Source organism: Liolophura sinensis, chromosome 13, assembly GCF_032854445.1.
Source record: "Liolophura sinensis isolate JHLJ2023 chromosome 13, CUHK_Ljap_v2, whole genome shotgun sequence".
Lineage (NCBI taxonomy): Eukaryota > Metazoa > Mollusca > Polyplacophora > Chitonida > Chitonidae > Liolophura > Liolophura sinensis.
The window spans coordinates 3706867-3730118 of NC_088307.1; the positions used below are offsets into that span (position 1 = coordinate 3706867).

General features: G+C 39.6%; 1 protein-coding gene across 1 annotated transcript; it reads left to right on the top strand.

Moving 5' to 3' along the window:
- The first annotated feature begins 564 nt into the window (after positions 1-564).
- LOC135480437 (sideroflexin-2-like) lies at positions 565-16780 on the top strand. The gene is made up of 11 exons (XM_064760271.1): positions 565-568; positions 794-959; positions 3643-3813; positions 5777-5875; positions 7214-7292; positions 7822-7907; positions 8321-8381; positions 9037-9103; positions 9910-10009; positions 13406-13453; positions 16669-16780. Exons 1-11 carry the CDS (start codon positions 565-567, stop codon positions 16778-16780), a joined length of 993 nt encoding a protein of 330 aa, XP_064616341.1.
- Positions 16781-23252: the final 6472 nt, after the last annotated feature.

Here is a 23252-nt window from a genome sequence, read left to right on the forward strand (position 1 = left end):
TAAGAGATAGCTAGGTAACACTCCCTGAGGGATGCTATCTACACTTTGATCAGATATGTATATATATATATATATATATATATATATATATATATGTATATGTGAGATTGTGAGGTGGGTGTATTATATTTATGTCCGGTACCCACAGTGTGGCAGATCCAGTATAATCTGGTTTATATACTATATGTTGTGGTCCTCTGGGTCAACTGTCTGTTGCATATATCCAGGTCGTTGATTACACCTACATATGTGCTAAGAATAAACCTGGTATATGTACAGCTATACAAAGTTTGTGGGCTGGTTTAAAGCTGAATAAATGACCAGCGCTCAGTCTGAAAAACAAAAAAAACAAAAATGAAAGACTAAATGTATCAGACAAAGCGGTTGTCAAAGCTGCAGCCGATATGTAGAGATTCCAACTAACATTCAGACTGCATTCAAATTAACATGCCATCAGTCTTATTTTTCAGGGCCACTTTAAACATTAGAGCCAGCAAGGCCACATAACATGTTAAAAACCATGGTTTATTACATCCATATATTCAGACAACCTAATGGTTATTGATGGGTATTATTGATCATTATTGATTATGGATTGATTATCAGCCCCAGGCGTACATGGGAAGATCTGCCAGCAACCTGCAGATGGTCGTGGATTACTGCCTGATTTCCTCCCATCATAATGTTGGCTACCATTGTATAATGTTGATATATGTTCTTGAGTACAGTGTTAAACACCAAGGAAATAAGTAAATAAATGTATTGACTACTACCGTTTGACCTGATATTTCAGGGAGTACGTTAGACATGCAGCACAGAATAGACTTAGATTCCCCGCGATGGGATCAGAGCACATTTGCCGGCCGATTGAGACACTTCTTCTGGATGACCGACCCCCGAACTGCCCTGGTATCTACCTCCAGACTTTACGAGGCTCGCGATCTTGTCCTTAAATACAAGTAAGTATCAGAGTGAAGATTTATCCTTAAATATGAATAGGAAATATGTGTTGTAAAAGTCAGTTTATATTGTGAGTTGTGTGGCACATGTACAAGTCAGTTTAAGTGCCAAGTGTAAGTCTGCTTACGAAATGATCTAAAGTGAAAGTGAACTATTGCAGTGATGAGTAATATGTACTAGTCAGTTTGAGTTGTTAAAGAAAAAGACCTCTAAAAAGCCAAGTAGGCATCACTAAATAGACCACTTAAAACTATGCATAAACATACTTGCATTTATTTTATTAGATTTTTGTGAAAAGAGTAAAAGGCGTTCAAACATTTGAATTGTACGTTGGCCTTTATGGACCATGGTATCAGGAACAGAGGATGTTTTCCAACTCTAGTCACGACTCTGAATGTTAGCATAACTCTTTTTACTATGAGTAAAAGATTACTGAAATAATGTTCCCAAAAGTTCCTTTCCTTCTGGTGATCATCAGGAAAAAAAGGTGATGTGACGTCAGAGTTCTTAGATAAAGTTAGTATGGCTCATACAGCCCACCATTGTATTCAAATATTTGATTGCCTTTGAACACTCCAAAAAAAGTCTGAAAAAATAAATGAAAGTATTTTTACTCATAGTTTTCATTTGTCTGTATGATGAACCTTACTTGATATTTTAGCTTTCATTTACTTTAAGTGACAAATACAAGGAAGATTTTCAGTTAAGTGATCAGTACAGTTTACAAGCGTTACAGTTGTTAAGTGGCAAAATCAGGTAACATTATGATTTAAGTGGTAAGTACAAATCAACTTATGTGAGGTATTTCGTACAGGCCTGAAAATCTGTGAAATCCTTGGAAATCTGAAAAAAATCCTTGAAAAACGAGCTAGGGTCTTTAAAGCCCTTGAAAACTTTCAGAACCCTTAGAACAGGAAAATCTAACCAGTACCAGCCGGTTTACAAGTGCAGATAAACTTTTGAGTTGTTAAACTGAACATAAAGTCAGCCACTACATCTTGATTAATTAATAAAGTAGTATTCCAGAATGTTCTAAAAAACATTTTTAAAAATTCTACACTGCTTATGAACAAAATAAATAGTGAACAATCATCAGTACCAAGCCACTCATTTGGTGATGCCATTTTGTCATGTTATAGCTATCTAAGGTGACGTCACAAAGCCTTGGAGCTTTCCCATACCATCGATAATAAACAATGTGACAATGGAAAAATAAAAAAATAAAAATGCCTGATATCGAACCACAGAGTATCAGCTCTGTTCCATATTCAGAACGCCTGATATCGAACCACAGAGTATTAGCTCTGTTCCATGTTCAGAACGCCTGATATGGAACCACAGAGTATCAGCTCTGTTCCATGTTCAGAATGCCTGATATGGAACCACAGAGTATCAGCTCTGTTCCATGTTCAGAACGCCTGATATAGAACCACAGAGTATCAGCTCTGTTCCATGTTCAGAACGCCTGATATAGAACCACAGAGTATCAGCTCTGTTCCATATTCAGAACGCCTGATATAGAACCACAGAGTATCAGCTCTGTTCCATGTTCAGAACGCCTGATATAGAACCACAGAGTATCAGCTCTGTTCCATGTTCAGAACGCCTGATATAGAACCACAGAGTATCAGCTCTGTTCCATATTCAGAACGCCTGATATAGAACCACAGAGTATCAGCTCTGTTCCATGTTCAGAGGGTCGATCTTTCACTTAGTTTGGCACCCAGTCAGGGCAATGTTCGTGGATGGAGTGTTTTAGCAGTCCTGCTCGTCCTCGTCCTGCATGGGTGTAAGCAGAAGGCCTAGCTGGTTGTATGTGACCGACATCAGCGAATTTACTGAACATATCAGGAGCTCCTGATTTATAACAGACTCCTTCATTCAGATTTTGAGAAGATATTTTCGTAATAAATCTGACTTTCCTAAGGAAAAATAATGCAGTCACAATATTTTTCTTCATGCAATGACTCCCAAGAGGTGGTTTTCTTGCTACCTTACCCTGACAAGTTACTGCAGTCTCGTGCCCAATTTTTCCGCATTGTGATTAGGGCAGCCATTCTCAGTTCCGTGCTCATAAATGCGTGGTCCAAAATGCACCAGTTTAACATTTAAACTAACCACAAAATCTGATTTATTGCATCGATATCTGTGTATCTACTATAGGAAACCACACTGACAATCGAGAGCTAATGGGTTTTTTGACATGACAGCCACTTATCACATGACGTTTTCAATGCTAGTGATTGGCCAGTTCATAACGGCTTCCACAACATGGCTACTCAGAGTGAATTGTCCATCAGTGCCATATCACCAATGCTGAACTTGGGGCTGACATCTTGTCAGCTTTATATAATTTTTCACATATTTTTCTGTGATAACTGTGTTCTATGTCCTTCCTTGTGTGTATATATATTGGCAGACTTTATCTTCACTTTAAGTGAAAAGTGCAGGTTAACTTTTGAGTTATTGAGTAAATTATGTGTTGTGAAGCACAAAGTACAGGACAGCTTATAAGTTGTTATGTACTGAGTGTCGCCTCTTTGATTTTTCTCTGGGATTGTGTTTTGGGGTAAACTAGTGATTTTAAAAAACAGAATTATTTTGTGACCAGATTTTATGATCAGCTGTCATAGAAGGTTTCACTTCTAGGAAATACTAAGTTATCTGCCCCTTTTTCCCCAGAGCAGGTCAGGAGCCTCCAGGCACAACAGAGGAAGAAGTGTGGTATGCCAAAAAACTGTACACATCGGCCTTCCATCCTGACTCAGGGGAATTACAGAATGTGATTGGTCGAATGTCCTTCCAGGTGCCGGGTGGGATGCTGCTGACTGGGTGTATGTTACAGTTCTACAAGTGAGTAGTTTCTGATGTTCCATGAAATAGCCGTGACCAATCCGGTGCAGGATCTTCCTGACAGACATGAGGTGTACGACTTCATTGTCAGGATTAAATGAGGTGTATATTTGGTGTATGCCTCGTATACACCTCAATGTGAGGTATAGATGAGGTGTATATTTGGTGTATGCCTCATGTACATCTCAGTGTGAGGATTAGATGAGGTGTATATTTGGTGTATGCCTTGTGTACACCACAGTGTGAGATATAGATGAGGTGTATATGTGGTGTATGCCTTGTGTACACCTCAGTGTGAGATATAGATGAGGTGTATATGGGGTGCATGCCTTGTGTACACCTCAGTGTGATGTTAAGATGAGGTGTATATGGGGTGGATGACTTGTGTACACCTCAGTGTGATGTTAAGATGAGGTGTATATGGGGTGTATGCCTTGTGTACACCTCAATGTGAGGTTAAGATGACATGTATATGGGGTGGATGACTTGTGTACACCTCAGTGTGAGGTTAAGATTAGGGTGTATATGTGGTTGTATGCCTTGTGTACACCTTAGTCTGAGGTTAAGATGAAGTGTATATGTGGTGTATGCCTTGTGTACACCTCAGTGTGAAATATAGATGAGGTGTATATGGGGTGCATGCCTTGTGTACACCTCAGTGTGATGTTAAGATGAGGTGTATATGGGGTGGATGACTTGTGTACACCTCAGTGTGATGTTAAGATGAGGTGTATATGGGGTGTATGCCTTGTGTACACCTCAATGTGAGGTTAAGATGACATGTATATGGGGTGGATGACTTGTGTACACCTCAGTGTGAGGTTAAGATGAAGTGTGTATGGGGTGTATGCCTTGTGTACACCTCAGTGTGATGTTAGATGAGGTGTATATGGGGTGGATGACTTGTGTACATCTCAGCGTGATGTTAAGATGAGGTGTATATGGGGTGGATGACCTTAGTGTGAGGTTAAGATGAAGTGTATATGGGGTGTATGCCTTGTGTACACCTCAATGTGAGGTTAAGATGACATGTATATGGGGTGGATGACTTGTGTACACCTCAGTGTGAGGTTAAGATGAGGTGTATATGGGGTGTATGCCTTGTGTACACCTCAGTGTGAGGTATAGATGAGGTGTGTATGTGGTGCATGCCTTGTGTATACCTCAGTGTGAGATTAAGATGACGTGTATATGGGGTGGATGACTTGTGTACACCTCATTGTGGGGTTAAGAGGAGGTGTATATGTGGTGTATGCCTTGTGTATACTTCAGTGTGAGGTATAGATGAGGTGCATCTAGAGTGGGTACCTCGTGTGCACCTCAGTGTGAGGTAAAGATGAGGTGGATATGGGGTGGATGCCTCGTGTATACCTCAGTGTGAGGTACAGATGAGGTGGATATTGGGTGGATGCCTTGTGTACACCTCAGTGTGAGGTATAGATGAGGTGTTTACAGCGGCAATATGTCTATACATGTACTTCAGACACAGATTAAAAACTTTAAAAAGTTTATGAATGTGAAACAGTGTAACCCAGATATACCTCAGCAATTTGGAAAAGAATCAACACTAAGAAGATATACCTCAGGTACACCTCAGAAACTTTAAAAGTTAAGACAAGGATAGTCAATGTTCTCCAGGTACACCTTAGCAACTTAAGGGTTTTTTTTTAATAATTAAGTGATGATGTGACACTGAAGTACAGTTATCCACAGGATAATCTCCTCTGTCACACTTTTATGAACATGAATATTCCAGTCATGTCAAAGTTACATGGATACAAACTTTTTGTTTATTTTTTAGAGACATTTAGTCAGCAACGGTACTGGCACCATTATGATTAGTAAACATAATTTATAATTGCTGTTGTTATCCATAGGACTTTTATCTTCATAGCTGCAGAATACCTTTATAACAAGTCAATGTACCAGTTATCTTAATAGCGATTGACTCATTCATTTACAGGACAAATTCTGCTGTGGTGTTCTGGCAGTGGATGAACCAGTCTTTCAATGCTCTTGTCAACTACACAAACAGAAACGCAGAATCTGACCTGACAACAAAGTATGTATAAGTGAAATTTCTCCTTGAAACAGTATTTAAATGATACATGAAGAGGAAGAGAAAGGTTTAAGAAAATAAAGAAAGATATGTGCAACAAAAATCAGAAGCCAATGTTCATTCTTGAGGCTTATTTTATATTTCTTAATAACCCTTCTATTTTATGCAAATTTTCTGTCAGTAGTCAGAAATTTTGTTTGGATAGCTATAAATGTTGCCATTACCACAGATGTTTTTGAACTGACCGCTGGGTGAAAGCCATTTTTATTCCCCAAGAAGAAAGCCAAGGAGTTTTTCTGTTCTTCTATGTGTTACAGCCATATCGTATGCTCTGTATTAATTAAGAAATAAAAACCAAGCAATACTGGTATTCTTTAATGTCAGTAAACATCATTTTACCTAAATTGTCTTGTTGGCGTCTGAACTCAAGCTTAATTAGAATATGTAAAATAGCTTCCTCACCTTTGTTCTGCTTTTTATATGACTTTAATATAAGTTAATATATTATAACTTAATATAAGTTATTGTCCATTTGTCTGTCTGTCTGTCCATAATCATTTTGGCTTTCATTTTAGAATTCTGGAGTTCATTCATTGTTGTCCCAGAACAGAAGCCTATCAAAAATGAGTCACATTTCTTTGAAATTTACGCATTAACACACCTGTTTGCGATGTATTGCTTTTTCATGTTAACACTGTATGGGAAGAACTGCTTCACTGTATAATAAAAGGATTACAGAATCGACACTGATTGGTTGACAGTGAAGATAGGGGTTTCCTGGGTTAAAACCTGCAGCTTTGGCTGTGTTTAAATAAAAGAGCCTTGGCTAAAATTCAGCTCAGGCTTACACTAGCCAATCATAAACGATTCTATATGCCTTTAACAGATTGTAACAAAGCAGTCCTTTGCATTGATTTGCTCATCAAAACTAATTAAGTCTGATGACATTGCCTTGTTATTCACTTTGCCTTGATGGGCACATCTTGGCGGCCTCTGTGAACGAGGGGGTTAGCATCCCGGCATGGCGCAATGACCCAGGAGCCTCTCACCAATGCAGTTGCTGTGAGCTCAAGACCAGCTCATGCTGGCTTCCTCTAAGACTGTACGTGGGAAGGTCTGTCAGCAACCTGCGGATGGCCATGAGTTTTCTCCGGGCTCTACCCGGTTTCCTCGCAACATAATTCTGGCCAAAGTCATATAAGTGAAATATTCATTCTGTCAAATGAGCATGTCTTGATATTCCCCAAACTGCTGTTCAAGTACACGTCTAATATAGTTTGTGTTGTTGGAGACAACCACTATACATAACAAGGTATGTTTTTGTGTTGTTTTGAAATGAAGGAAGATCATGGTGGCTTATGTCAGTGCGACAACCTGTGCTTTGGTGACTGCCTTAGGATTGAAGGGTACGCTGGCCAGGGTAAGTTATACACACCCGTTGCTACTCTACATATTTGACTATTTTTACGAAAGCAAATACATGTTAGATTTACTCCCTGTTCGGGCCTCCGTGGCTCAGTCGGTTAGCGTAATGACCCAGGAGTCTCTCACCAATGCGGTCGCTGTGAGTTCAAGTCCAGCTCATGTTAGCTTCATCTCCGGCCGTGCGTGGGAAGGTTTGTCAGCAACCTGCGGATGGTCGTGGGTTTCCCCCGGGCTCTGCCTGGTTTCCTTCCACCATAATGCTGGCCGCCGTCGTATAAGTGAAATATTCTTGAGTACGACGTGAAACACCAATCAAATAAATAAATAAAAATAAATACTGTTCATGGATGTAGCTTGTACAAGTAATTTGATATTGTATCATAATTTATTCATGTATGAGTCTGCTTGCTTTTCAACGATCCATTACTAACTTTGTTCAGAAAACTGCATCATTTCTACATTACAGTATGCATGTATCTGCTGTGTGAAAAATCTCACTAAGCTTTTCCCCTGGATATTTACAGCGTGCTCCGCCAATGGTGCAGAGATTTGTTCCCTTTGTGGCCGTAGCTTCTGCTAACGTGGTGAACATTCCATTGATGAGACAAAGGTGAGTTTTAACAAGTGTTTTACACCTGCGTACTCGCTGGCGAATCTATCAGCCTCAAACCAGGCGTACATGTAAATGGACTTTGTGAGTAGGAGTTGATTCAGAGAGCTTCCCTGGAAGCAACCTTAACCATCCAGTGAGGTGGTTGTTTTAGGATTTACCCAGGCTTGCAATTTTTGACAATTGCCGATTCAAATGGAAAAGTTGATAGATAAAAGACCAAACTCCACTAACCTGGCTACACTTCCAGTCATCTCAGACCAGTGGACCAGTGCTTATAATTTCGAGCTCTGCAAGGCATGATGTAAGGTTTGATCTTCAAACTCCCATATTGGTTACAGAGCCAGAAGCCCATACTATGACTGACCACAGATATTAATGACTATAGAGATACTGTGATCTACCTTTTGTAGTGAATTAACAGATGGAATCGCTGTCTTTGATGAGAATGGCAACAAGATCACAGAATCCAGGGTAAGTTAATATAAAATAAAAAAAGACCTGCGGCAAAGAGAGTAAAACCAGAGCAAAAGCAGCGTGATTGTGGCAAATTGTCACATTGAATAGTCAGTTTACCTCAGGAGGGGTTTTAGTCCCGACTTTTTATGCATATGCTTAAAAAGTAGTAATGTAAATGAACCCTAGCACCATGGCGTAATAATTTAAACAGAATTCGGTACAAAAATGCAGTGATGTTAGTTGTTAGTTTAATTTATTAAACATCACTGGTCTAGAATTACTCAAAATGCTTTTGTAGTCTTCACGTTTAATATATGAAATTCACAATTATATGAAAACAGTGCAAAGGGGCCAGGCCTTTCTCTGTTTTAATCTCATGAAGTTTGCCACAGTTCTGAATGAAACTCACAACTTGCCATCAATAAACGTCCCAGTCATGAACTGTCAAGAAAGTCGTAAATTTTTTGGAATTTGGAGAAAAGCCTGAAAAAGTCATGAATTTGTCTTTTTCCCTGGGCATGAGCCTCTATGTACTATGATCATGATGTTTTCTTGCGAAATATCAGTGGCAACTCAGGCACCTGTGAATCCAACCTTGCTGTATATTCATAATACCAGGTTATGAAATTCTGAAATTTGTTTTAACCTGTGTGTTTTGTCCTGTTTTCAGTACGCGGCTGTGAAAGGTATCAGCCAGGTGGTGGCTTCTCGTATTGTCATGGCAGCACCGGGAATGAGTGAGTGGCTGCGTAGCTTAGTCACAGCTGTATTTGTCCGGATATATTTGTTCACATCTCTAAATTAGTGATTTCAACTCTTATTTAATACAAGTACATGTTTGTATGTAATGATAACAACAACAACATTTTGATATATGTTATTTTGTGAAACATTTTCACACACTGGTGCTATTAGGTGTAATTACGTATGTGGAATTTTTGTGATTTAAAATCAGTTTAGCCTGCAAGCCCTTTGTGCAAGTAGCCCTGTCTGTCACAGACTTAAACTTGTCATTCACTATTTTGGCGACATCATAAAGTCAGGAAGCTATTACTGCTTCTAAGGCCTTGCTGACAAAAAGTCAGGTTCGTTGAAGATCTCTTGTCTTCAACCAATATGGTGTTCATAACTGTGCATTACACGTGGGAAAGTTTGTTAGTGACTTGCCAAAGGTTGGGGGTTTACCACAGCCACTCCATGTTTCCTTGACCCATAAATCTGACCACCATTGTGTAAGTCAAAGTATGGGAGTTAGGCAGCAATCATATCAGACATATGTCAGCAGTCTTAGCAGGTTCTGCTTACCTCAGCGTTCAAAATTAAGGGCCTCTTTATGAGTGCTCTCATGCAAAACTGCACCCATGTTTGGCCAGTGCATCCAAAAAAGTTAGCCTGTGCAGGGAATTTGTAATTTAGCACACATTTTTTCATTCCAATTCCAGACCTGGTACTTGGCCATGGGCTATGATGAAATAAATTCCAAAATAAACTTCATGACCTGTGATGTTATGTTTTCACCCACCCAATGACATGTTACTTTCAGCACTATTGCCATTTTTAATGGAATACCTGGAGAAGTTCCAGTGGATGCAAAGGATGAAAGCCTTCCATGCCCCGCTACAGGTGCTGCTCTGTGGAGCCTTGTAAGTCTGGCCAACCTTATGGAGTTAAGGACACAAACAAATATTATACCATCCAGCTTAAAGCATGCAATTCTACACTGGCACACTTGTTGATCTCCACTATCATTCTCCTAACCCTTGTCCGGCCGTACGTGGGAAGGTCTGCCAGCAGCCTGCGGATGGTTGTGGGTTTCCCCCGGGTTTTGCCCGGTTTCCAACCACCACAATGCTGGCAGCCATCGTATAAGTGAAATATTGTTGAGTACTGCGTAAAACACCAATCAAATAAATAAATAAATCCTCGCCCTGGTGTGCTGATGGTGTACATGCAGATTTTGTATGATGTATTTCATGATTCACAAGCCCGCATGAACATTCTACCAGTGTTTCATAATCATACCTTAAGTTCACCAGAGGCACACCACTAGCTAGCTAGAGGCCTGCTATTATTCAGAACTAAAAAAAATTTTAAAAAAGTAATTCACTAAAAACCTAAAATCTAAGCGTGGTATGAAGCTAAATTCACCATTAGCTGACTTGTAGGTTTCAAGCACTCTGCTACTTTTAACCTAGCATTTATATGCCAACTGTAGTTAATGGTGAATGATGACTGTACATATACTTGTAGTGACCAACATATCATGGTACAGCTGTTCCCCTTCCATTCCGTATGCACACCACTAATAGCTAGGCTGTCAGTGTATCAGTGTATCAGGGGATGCAGTGATGGACTCAGATCCACCTCGGTCTTCTTTCAGGCTCTGTTTGGTGTTCCTCCAGGTATTACTTAGTTTTCCTCCAGGTTCTGGCTGGTTTTGTCCTGGTTCTGCTTGGTTTTCCACCTGGTTTTGCATGGTTTTCCTCTCAGTTCTCCTTGGTTTCCACCTGGTTCAGCTTGGTTTTCCATTTGGTTCGGCTTGGTTTTCCACCTGGTTCTCCTTGGTTTTCCTCTCAGTTCTCCTTGGTTTCCACCTGGTTCTGATTGGTTTTTCACCTGATTCTGCTTAGTTTTCCTCTCAATTCTGCTTAGTTTTCCACCAGGCTCAAGTTGGTTAACCTCCTCTCTCTGTTTGGTTTTCTGTTGAGTTTTCCTGAATTCTCTGCTTGGTTTTCTTCCCTGTTCTGGTTGGCATTCCCCCAGGGTCTGATGAGTTTTCCTCCATCATCTGCATGGTTTTCATCCCTGTTCTACTTGGTGTTCCTCAAGGTTCTGCTGCATTTTCCTGAATTCTCTGCTTGGTTTTCCTTCCTGTTCTACTTGGCGTTTCTTCAGGGTCTGCTGCATTTTCCTGAATTCTCTGCTTGGTTTTCCTCCCTGTTCTGCTTGGCATTCCTCAAGGGTCTGCTGCATTTTCCTGAATTCTCTGCTTGGTTTTCCTTCCTGTTCTACTTGGCGTTTCTCCAGGGTCTGCTGCATTTTCCTGAATTCTCTGCTTGGTTTTCCTCCCTGTTCTACTTGGTGTTTCTCCAGGGTCTGCTGCATTTTCCTGAATTCTCTGCTTGGTTTTCCTTCCTGTTCTAATTGGCGTTTCTCCAGGGTCTGCTGCATTTTCCTGAATTCTCTGTTTGGTTTTCCTCCCTGTTCTGCTTGACGTTTCTCCAGGGTCTGCTGCATTTTCCTCCTTGGTTTTCCACCCGGTCCTGGTTGCCGTTCCTCCAGGGTCTGCTGCATTTTCCTGAATTCTCTGCTTGGTTTTCTTCCCTCTTCTGCTTGGCGTTCCTCCAGGGTCTGCTGCATTTTCCTGAATTCTCTGTTTGGTTTTCCTCCCTGTTCTGCTTGGCATTCCTCCAGGGTCTGCTGCATTTTCCTCCTTGGTTTTCCTCTCGGTTCTGGTTGCCATTCCTCCAGGGTCTGCTGCATTTTCCTGAATTCTCTGCTTGGTTTTCCTCCCTGTTCTGCTTGGCATTCCTCCAGGGTCTGCTGCATTTTCCTGAATTCTCTGCTTGGTTTTCCTCCCTGTTCTACTTGACGTTTCTCCAGGGTCTGCTGCATTTTCCTGAATTCTCTGCTTGGTTTTCCTCCCTGTTCTACTTGACGTTTCTCCAGGGTCTGCTGCATTTTCCTGAATTCTCTGCTTGGTTTTCCTCCCTGTTCTGGTTGGCATTCCTCCAGGGTCTGCTACATTTTCCTGAATTTTCTGCTTGGTTTTCCTCCCTGTTCTACTTGGTGTTTCTCCAGGGTCTACTGCATTTTCCTGAATTCTCTGCTTGGTTTTCCTTCCTGTTCTACTTGGCGTTTCTCCAGGGTCTGCTGCATTTTTCTGAATTCTCTGTTTGGTTTTCCTCCCTGTTCTGCTTGGCATTCCTCAAGGGTCTGCTGCATTTTCCTGAATTCTCTGCTTGGTTTTCCTCCCTGTTCTACTTGACGTTTCTCCAGGGTCTGCTGCATTTTCCTGAATTCTCTGCTTGGTTTTCCTCCCTGTTCTACTTGACGTTTCTCCAGGGTCTGCTGCATTTTCCTGAATTCTCTGCTTGGTTTTCCTCCCTGTTCTGGTTGGCGTTCCTCCAGGGTCTGCTACATTTTCCTGAATTCTCTGCTTGGTTTTCCTCCCTGTTCTACTTGGTGTTTCTCCAGGGTCTGCTGCATTTTCCTGAATTCTCTGCTTGGTTTTCCTTCCTGTTCTACTTGGCGTTTCTCCAGGGTCTGCTGCATTTTCCTGAATTCTCTGTTTGGTTTTCCTCCCTGTTCTGCTTGGCATTCCTCAAGGGTCTGCTGCATTTTCCTGAATTCTCTGCTTGGTTTTCCTCCCTGTTCTACTTGACGTTTCTCCAGGGTCTGCTGCATTTTCCTGAATTCTCTGCTTGGTTTTCCTCCCTGTTCTACTTGACGTTTCTCCAGGGTCTGCTGCATTTTCCTGAATTCTCTGCTTGGTTTTCCTCCCTGTTCTACTTGGTGTTTCTCCAGGGTCTGCTGCATTTTCCTGAATTCTCTGCTTGGTTTTCCTCCCTGTTCTACTTGACGTTTCTCCAGGGTCTGCTGCATTTTCCTGAATTCTGTGTTTGGTTTTCCTCCCTGTTCTACTTGGTGTTTCTCCAGGGTCTGCTGCATTTTCCTGAATTCTCTGTTTGGTTTTCCTCCCTGTTCTGCTTGGCATTCCTCAAGGGTCTGCTGCATTTTCCTGAATTCTCTGCTTGGTTTTCCTCCCTGTTCTATTTGGTGTTTGGTGTTTCTCCAGGGTCTGCTGCATTTTCCTGAATTCTTTGCTTGGTTTTCTTCCCTGTTCTGCTTGGCATTCCTCAAGGTTCTACTGAGTTTTCCTCCAGGCTCTGCTTGCTTTCCCTCCAGTGGTCGTGTATATTTTGTACCTGGTGAGGTGCCACATACATGTTCATGTATTTGATAAAATAAATTTTCATTTCAGAACAGATTTTTGATAAAATGTATCTAAATGGGTCATTCTTTATTTTTTCTTTCAGTTTGACCTTTATGACACCAACAGCATGTGCACTTTTCCCTCAGCGCTGGTAGGTCGAGTGATGAAGATTTATTCACTGTAATTCCTCAACTATTTCGCATGTTTGCAATGTGTTTGTTCAGGCATATTCTGAGACTGGCCAGTCATTTCAATGCAGTTTTGTCTCTAAAATCGGATTAAAATGTGCATAAATTGCACTAAATTTTCTTAGGCGAATAGGTTGAGGAATTTGAGTACTTTATATAATATCACGGATAAACTATACTCACATGGCCATGTAGTGACCAGATGGACATTTGTTGACCAGACAGTCATGCATTGACAGTATTGACATAAACTGACTGTAGATAGATGTAGATAGATTACAGGAATGTGTTCTTTTATCCAGATGGAATTAACCAGATGGTCATCTGTTTACATTAGACAGATCTACATTGACCACATGTACTTCTGTTGACTCGATGGACATGTATTGATAAGGTAGACAAAATTAACTAGATTGATGTGTTTTATTAGACAGATGTGTATGGATTATCAGATAGATATCTGTTGACCACATGGACATGCATGAACCAGATGGATGTGTTTCATGATACGGTTATGTATTGAACGAATGGATTTGTATGGACCAGTTTGACATGATTAGACAGGCCTGTTTTATTATTTGACCATGTATTGACCCGATGGACTTGTATTGACCAGATGGACTTGTATTGACCAGCTGGACCTGTATTGACCGCATGGAGTTGTATTGACCAGCAGGACTTGTATCGACCACATGGACTTGTATTGACCAGCTGGACTTGTATTGACAAGCTGGATTGGCATTGACCACATGGACTTGTATTGACCAGCTGGACTTGTATTGACCAGATGGACATGTATTGACCATCTGGACTTGTATTGACCAGATGGACATGTATTGAACTGATGGACTTGTATTGAACAGATGGAGGTGTATTGACCAGACGGACCTGTATTGACCACATGGAGTTGTATTGACCAGCAGGACTTGTATTGACAAGCTGGACTTGTATTGACCACATGGACTTGTATTGAACAGATGGACGTGTATTGACAAGATGGAATGTATAGACCAGCTGGACTTGTACTGACCAGATGGACTTGTATTGACCAGATGGACATGTATTGACCAGATGGATTTGTATTGACCAGCAGGACTTGTATTGACCAGATGGACATGTATTGACCACATAGGAAATCAGAACATTATTTCCTATTATCATGCAGTAATTCTGACTTCATATCAACTACATGTAGTTAATTATGAATAATTATGAAATTATGAAGAAATTAACATCACAGTGAACACAACTGTACTGCATCAACAGCAAACCAAACTTCGTTTCAAGTTCATCGCGCTTGCCACTGTCCAGAAAAAATAAAAAAGTTTAGGTTGAAACCAAGACGATTACACCGATAGTAGAGCATTTGAAAATTTATAATAATATTAATAGAAATTGGTGGTAATGTAGAAAGTACATGTACGATGGTAACATGACAAACTGATCTGAGCGCTAGGATGTATATTGAGCAGATGGATATGTGCTGACAGACCAACATCTCTTGCCAGGATGGCCAGAGATCAGTTGAACACATAGGCCTATATATTGACAGAATGACGTGCTGACAGACCAACATCTCTTGCCAGGATGGCCAGAGATCAGTTAAACACATGGGCCTATATATTGACAGACTGACGTGGTCACAGACCAACATCTCTTGCCAGGATGGCCAGAGATCAGTTGAACATGTAGGCCTATATATTGACAGACTGACATGTGCTGACAGATCAACATCTCTTGCCAGGATGGCCAGAGATCAGTTGAACACATAGGCCTATATATTGACAGACTGACATGCCCTGACAGACCAACATCTCTTGCCAGGATGGCCAGAGATCAGTTGAACACATAGGCCTATATATTGACAGACTGACATGTGCTGACAGACCAACATCTCTTGCCAGGATGGCCAGAGATCAGTTGAACACATAGGCCTATATATTGACAGACTGACATGCCCTGACAGACCAACATCTCTTGCCAGGATTGCCAGAGATCAGTTGAACACATTGGCCTATATATTGACAGACTGGCATGTGCTGACAGACCAACATCTCTTGCCAGGATGGCCAGAGATCAGTTGAACACATAGGCCTATATATTGACAGACTGACATGCCCTGACAGACCAACATCTCTTGTCAGGATGGCCAGAGATCAGTTAAACACATAGGCCTATATATTGACAGACTGACATGCCCTGACAGACCAACATCTCTTGCCAGGATGGCCAGAGATCAGTTGAACACATAGGCCTATATATTGACAGACTGACATGCCCTGACAGACCAACATCTCTTGTCAGGATGGCCAGAGATCAGTTGAACACATTGGCCTATATATTGACAGACTGACATGCCCTGACAGACCAACATCTCTTGCCAGGATGGCCAGAGATCAGTTGAACACATTGGCCTATATATTGACAGACTGACATGTGCTGACAGACCAACATCTCTTGCCAGGGTGGCCAGAGATCAGTTGAACACATAGGCCTATATATTGACAGAATGACGTGCTGACAGACCAACATCTCTTGCCAGGATGGCCAGAGATCTCTTGAACACATAGGTCTATATATTGACAGACTGGCATGTGCTGACAGACCAATATCTCTTGCCAGGATGGCCAGAGATCACTTGAACACGTAGGCCTATATATTGACAGACATGACAGGCATGTGCTGACAGACCAACATCTCTTGCCAGGATGGCCAGAGATCACTTGAACACATAGGCCTATATATTGACAGACTGGCATGCTGACAGACCAACATCTCTTGCCAGGATGGCCAGAGATCATTTGAACACGTAGGCCTATTTATTGACAGACTGATAAGATATACATGAATTGATCAGCTGAACTGTTATTGACCACATGTTCAGTTTTTGCTCATGGGCTGTCATGAGTCAGTTTCAAACGTGTTTTGTGTTTGAAACATAGTTAATACAAGTAAAAAGAAATGAATGAAGTTAAGGAGCAATTTAAGTGATATCATTAAGGCTTGAATATCTGTAACTTAAATGTTTATTTAATTCCTAACATTTTGACTAATTCGTGGAAAGTCAAATTATTGAAGTCAAATGCATTTAGATTTTCAATTAAATTTGAAAATTTAATTGACTACAATCAGTTAACAGGAATTCACATTTTATCCATAATTCTCATTTGTTTTTCAGCTCTATCACCACAGATAAACTCAGCATTTTGGACGGAAACAAACTCAGTGCAATCAGAAGCAAATACGGACCAAATACTCCAAAGATATTATACTTTAACAAGGGTCTATGATTTCCAAGCAAAATAAAAGTCAAAGTATTAGCAGAAATCAAACTCTCATCAAACCAGTACATAAACTTTTTATTAATTAATGTTTTAAAATTACATGTACATGTATAACTATATTTATATCATGGTTTAATTTGCATATTCCATTGCATGGGTTTTGAAGTGATTTATTTTAAAATGTTGTCATTTTAAACAAAACAAATAATTTAAAAAATAAATCTCAGGTAATAATTAAGTGAGAGAGAAATATAGGTAATTAGATTAAGTGAGAGAGGAATATAGGTAATTAGATTAAGTGAGAGAGGAATATAGGTAATTAGATTAAGTGAGAGAGGAATATAGGTAATTAGATTAAGTGCATGATTTTATAAAACAGAGTTGTAAATTATTGAATGTATGGTTACTACCTCTAAATGTGGTTACTACCTCTAAATGTGGTTACTACCTCTAAATGTGGTTACTGCCTCTAAATGTATGAATACTAGCATACATGCAATAATACAACCTAGTGGTTAGCCTCTCACCAATACGATTGCTGTGAGGTGAAGTCCTGCTCATGCTGACTTTCTCTGCACTCATACCAGCAACATGCGGGTGGTCATGGACTTTCCACTGGCTCTGTCCAGCACCAGAGTGCTGGCCGCCATAGTATAAGTGAAATATTCCTGAATACAGCATAAAACTTCAATCAAATAAATAAATACTGTTAAATGTACATGTAATAATAATTTTAAAACTTTACTTTAAATCATTTATGTACGTCCTGTAACTTATTCCTGGAGAAATATTCCTGGAGAAAACTTCAAAGTAGATATAAATTTGTAAAAACAACACGATGGATACAGATTTCTGTTACAATCTAAGCTGTTGGAGGAATCAGAGGCTACTTCTTCTGAATTGGAATCATGTGTACATGTTATATCATTGTCAAACGGAAAGTTACATCATTTGAATCATTACCTGAGATCAAGATTTTTTTTCCTTTTTTTAAATTTTTTTTCTTCTACATGTCACAGTTGGTATTTATGCATGGATATAAAAATCTTGTAGCAGAGTATGTGATTGATGAATATTTAAAATGAAATGAAATCCAGTTGAATTTAAAAATTCCTCATACCAGCAATAAGCAACCATTTGTGTGATGATCACAATATAGAGAAAGGGTACATCATACGGTGTGTGAATTCTAATGTACATATGATTGGTACAGATGTTTGATACATAGCCCCCCTTCAGTATTGCCTTGTGTAAATCCTACTTTAATTAAGCATTAAAAAGATTTAAAAGGTCTGTTTTAGGACATTGTGTACATACATTGTATATAGACAGTTTATATCAAAATAAAGTACGTGAATTTGTTGAACTGCAAATAGGTAATTTCAGAATGTGGACATCTGGTTGTAATCCAGTACTATGTTACATGTAGGAAATGTGTATTTTAATTCAGGATGCAGTGTATAATCTGATTACTGAAGCCTACAGCACCTCTCCATGTGATATCAGTGTCTCTTATCTCACATCAAGACATTGACTTGCTTTAATGAAACTTCATGATGTGAGTTCAATACCAGCTTAGGACAGAATTGTTTTTAGATTTACTTGGCTCCAGTATCCCTATTCTTTAAATTCACTAAACAGTTAACTGCACTCATATTGCTGTTAAGGTGGGTGGTCTTACCTGTAGTTGGTTGGGGTCATTGTTTGGACAGACAAACCAGTGTAACACCGTTCTAGTGGCACCCAAATGTAATATGGTCATACCAATTATCACTTATTGCATATATTGTCAGGGAGAGTTGTATTTTGACATCAATCCCATGTTCAGTGAATATTAAAACATCTTAGAATTTGCCTCTAATATACCAAGGCGATATAAGTTAAGGCAAGCTAAAATATGATGCGAGGTTCGTCATACAGACAACTGAAAACTATGTGTAAAATACTTTCATTTTATTTTTTCAGATTTTTTTTGAAAGGCAATCAAATATTTATTACCATGGTGGGCTTTATGAGCCATACTGTCGGTATCTAGGAACTCTAATGTCACATCACCTTTTTTTTTTCCTGATCTTCACCAGAAGGAAGGAATTTTTGGAAAACATTGTTTTAGTAATCTTTCACTCATGGGTGAAAGGAGTTATTTTAGCTTTCAGTGTCGTGAATAGAGTTGGATAAACTTCATGTGACGTACAAGCTCCTAGCCTCTGATAGTATGGTCCATAAAGCCCACCTCAGAATTCAAGTGTTTGAATGCCTTCAACTCTTTAGATAAAAATCAAAAAAAATAAATAAATAAATGAAAGTATATTTAAGCATAGTATTATGTGGCCTATTTATTGATGCTTACTTCGATGTTTAGAGGTTTTTTCCTGTAAACTTTGTTGTAAGTCATCAGGCTTCTGCACATGTGCATGCCTCATTCTGTCTGTGATTTGTGTGCTGTCTGATTGTGTTTTCTGTTGTCAATAAACAAAATCAAACTGCTGATTACATCAAAAGTCTGGGCTGCTTAAATTCAGTTTCAACTCTTTAATTTTGTTTCAGGTTTTATCTTTAAGACCCTTGTAATGTCCAGTATAGTTTTTTGTTATATGTCCAACTTAAACATGTATTGCAAGTTAATGAGTAACTATACTGTTAGCAGGAAATCTGGTTAGCAGGAGTCATATTTTTACCTGTAAAGACTGTTGAATTTTTCCTCTTGACACTCCTACCAAACACAAGGGGCACTTGTGGTACTGGTTGGAGAGGTGTCAACATACTGTGACTGGTGTCTTCAGCTTGATGTTCCAGTGAGGCAGCACTATAAACTCAAACTGACTAAGAACACATAAGTGTCAGGTACATGAATGAAATTAGTCTGAAATGTTAACACACATCCCAAACAAACAAATACCGGATGACAATTTTAACTGGATATCTTTAAGGAAGAGGAAACTCCGTAAATCACTAAAGTTTTATCGCTGACTGATTGGTTAAGTTGCGCAAAGATTGACTTCATGCCCACATTTTTGCTTATTTATTTACTTAACTTAGCTCTGAGATCACTTGGCCATGTTCCCAGCTAAATTAGCTTCCACATTAACCTGAAAGCGAAGTTGGGAAGAATGAAACAGATCTCAGATCTACATGTACATCTGACTGTTCCGTAACACCATACTCAAGAATTTTTCACTTAGACGATGTTGGTCAGTTTTATAGGTGGAGGAAACTACCGGCCCAATGGAAAACCACCAACATTAGACAAGTCATACAAACTTTCCCACATTTAACCTACAGATACGCCTACCATATTGGTGGAACGCAAGTTGTCTTCAACAAATGTTAGATATGCAAGCAGCCAGATGAGTGTCCAATTGCTTATTATCACCAAGGCCTCGCAAACAGTAAGAGCAGTTGAATCTACAAATTCCCTGTCCATTACTCGTCTTTAACCCACGCCTCATGTGTTCCACAGATCTTATCCTCCCACCTCCCTGTCACTGAAATTTTCTACAAACTGACTGAATGAGCATTTTAACCGACTTATAATATATGGCTAACATAAATATCTCTTGCTAAATAGAATGAGCATTTCCTCATAATTAGATCAAAGTTTTAATTGCTTCTGAGGAAGCACATATGCCCTTTACACATGAGTTCCAAGGTTCAAATCCAGCTCATACTGATTTAGTCAGAGCTTTACGTCCAGGACACACAATAGCCATAAAATTTGATTTTTGAAAGGCGTTTTCATGTTTGCTTAGAACATGAGAGGATACAGTACTGTAAAAGTTTTAGTTTCAAAACAGAAAACAATATTTTTTGACGCTTATTTGCTTCTGAAAATGCACTTTTGAAGGCGAAATTTTTAGGTCATTCAGAGTATTTCTAGTACCTGAAGTTGGATAGTGGTTTCTAGTAAGTTTCCCCCACCCAGAAAACTGATCACTTAGGGGAAAAGTTGTACGGTATTTGATAAATAAATTCAACCGAATTAAAAAATTTAAGGTACTTTAATAGACATCTTAAAAGTGTGCATCTTTGTTTTTGTGTCCTCTTTAACATCAAACTTTGACTTGTTTCACAAGTACAAAAAGTTGTCCTTGTAAAAGGCCTAGTCACAAGGCTGATTAGAACTTGTTGCATTCCTTCATATTTCTTTAATACCACCAATTTTCCCCTTTTTCTGCCACAACAACTTGCTCGCCATATTGATAGAATACATTTGTGGTTTTCAGTGAATGTAACTCTGAGCAAATAGTCCTCTTAGCTCAGTTGACTACTTACCTTAACCGAGGTTCATTAATGAAAAGCGAGAGCAAGGAGAATTTACAGAATGTGTCCGAGACCAGGGTTGAACCAAAACTCCTGTCCCTCTCATGGTAAGGATCTGAGCACCTGGCTCCGGGATCACGAAGCGATCTTTGACTTGCGTTCTAATTCCCATCCACTTTAGAATTGTTATTCCTTAAGTAACAAGGTCCAAATATTGCTTGAAAACGTATATTCTGAGTTACATGTAGTTACCGATATTGTAAAACAAATGTCAGTTAAAATACCGGTCCCAGTAACGGAAAGTAGCATAAGAAGTTGAATGATTAAAACTTTGACTTAAGTCTGAGATCGCCTCGTGATCCCTGAGAGTGAAACACTGAGCTACAGGCCTACATCCTGCTTCCAGAATCGCCTAGAGGAAACCTTTAAACTTCCCGAGCACATACGAGAAAGCACAGAATGACACAATGACTGAGAAGTTTGTGTGCAGAACATGCGCAATGTTACATGCTGTTTATTCTACACAGCACTGGGGAGCTGTACATTCACAACAACAACTACAACACCTACAGTTTTGTACACATAAAGCGAGTTGTGATCCAATTTTATACAACAGTTAATTCACATTATGACATTATCATCATCATCATCATATATAATACAGAATATCGTCATATACATCACTGAATACCAGATTGTCTGCCAAAACCATGCATTGTAGCCTGTCACAATTAAGGAAAGCCGTCAAAAATGTCTATACATTTCACAGTACGTGATTATCTATAGCGTAGTACTTATTTCCCCGATATTTTCCTCGATAGCTTATTGCTGGAGGAAACCAAGGTTTAACTAGGGAAACCTAGTCTAACTAGGGTAACACACTGCAATGAACGGGACCTAACATTTTGGTCAATATACCACTGATACTTCAAACTGTAAACTCAATTTCATGTCCCCTTCCTTGTAGCGTACATCATATACAAAATTTGCCGAAAGGCCTGGACCATGCATGCCACACAATACAATATTATGGCATTTTTATCCCTTGTAGTAGCTTGTTTGCTACCTGATTGGTCAGTCACAGTTCCATCATCACTCGTATCTCGTGTCCTACCCATCCGATATGGCAGCAAAACCCTGTTTCCACACACCCGATACAGTAGTTCCTATGGGAGCACACGAAAAGTGACGTGTTGACTGCTATCAATTTCCACACTCACCATGTGAATACTTCGAATCCCCCCAAAAACCACACATAATAACTATTATTATTGTACACCATCCACGTTTGCCTCTCTTTTTAATGTTGTGGCTCTAAGCTCGCAAGTTGGTTCCCGCTTTGATGCCACGCAAACACAGAAGTCGTTCACATTGGCTCATATCCATCCAATAACCTATAAATATCATATATGCATGTTATATGGTTTTAACTGAAAGATAATTACCAGCCTATATACTAACACAGTTTTGGGCCTTTGCTAACCAGTTTCAGGGTAATTACAGCCAATTTGTAGTACCAGTGCTTTATGTCTTCTAGCTGGTGAATTCTGGTGTAAGAATATTAAAACTTGACAGCTGTATGTCACAAGCATGAGATAATGTCAGCATTCCATATGACATAACAACTTTCTGCCCATTTGGAATCAATGTTTACTTTGATCAAAATCATGTCAACTGTCCTTGTACACTGTGACCATGGGAAGATTGTCAAACAATGTTGGATAAGAGGGGAAAATCTTCATACAATGCAGGCTCTACACTGGTACATGTAATTATCTATTTAGTTGTTATATAATGCTAAGCTCAAGAGCATTTCACTTGTATTCCAGCCCTCAGGATTATGGGTGAAGGAAACTAGAGAGTTTGGAATAAATGCTCATAAAAATCAAATAAGCAAACTGCTCATAAAAGGTTTTTAAAAATGTGCTTTTTTACTATGTCTACATTTTGTTCTTCATTTGTGAACTTGTACCAGTCTAATCTTTGGGGAATCAATTTTGATTGGTAGAAGTATTTACATACATAGCATTCCTGGTACAAGTCAACCTCAGCATATACTGACATGTATGATGCCCTATTATGTCCTGGACCCTACGAATTTCAGGTCTGAACTGCCTCTCTACAGGCTTACGAAGGGCACCAAGTGGCCAAATGTCATTTTAACTCTGACTACACTTGCAAAGACTGACTCTAAGTAATGTATCTCTTTTCACATTCT

Excerpts from the sequence above, each read along its gene's own strand:
- LOC135480437 (XM_064760271.1), top strand. Across the intron at positions 3,814-5,776 it reads TGTATGTTACAGTTCTACAA|GACAAATTCTGCTGTGGTGT; the intron begins GTGAGTAGTTTC and ends ATTCATTTACAG. Across the intron at positions 9,104-9,909 it reads CATGGCAGCACCGGGAATGA|CACTATTGCCATTTTTAATG; the intron begins GTGAGTGGCTGC and ends TGTTACTTTCAG.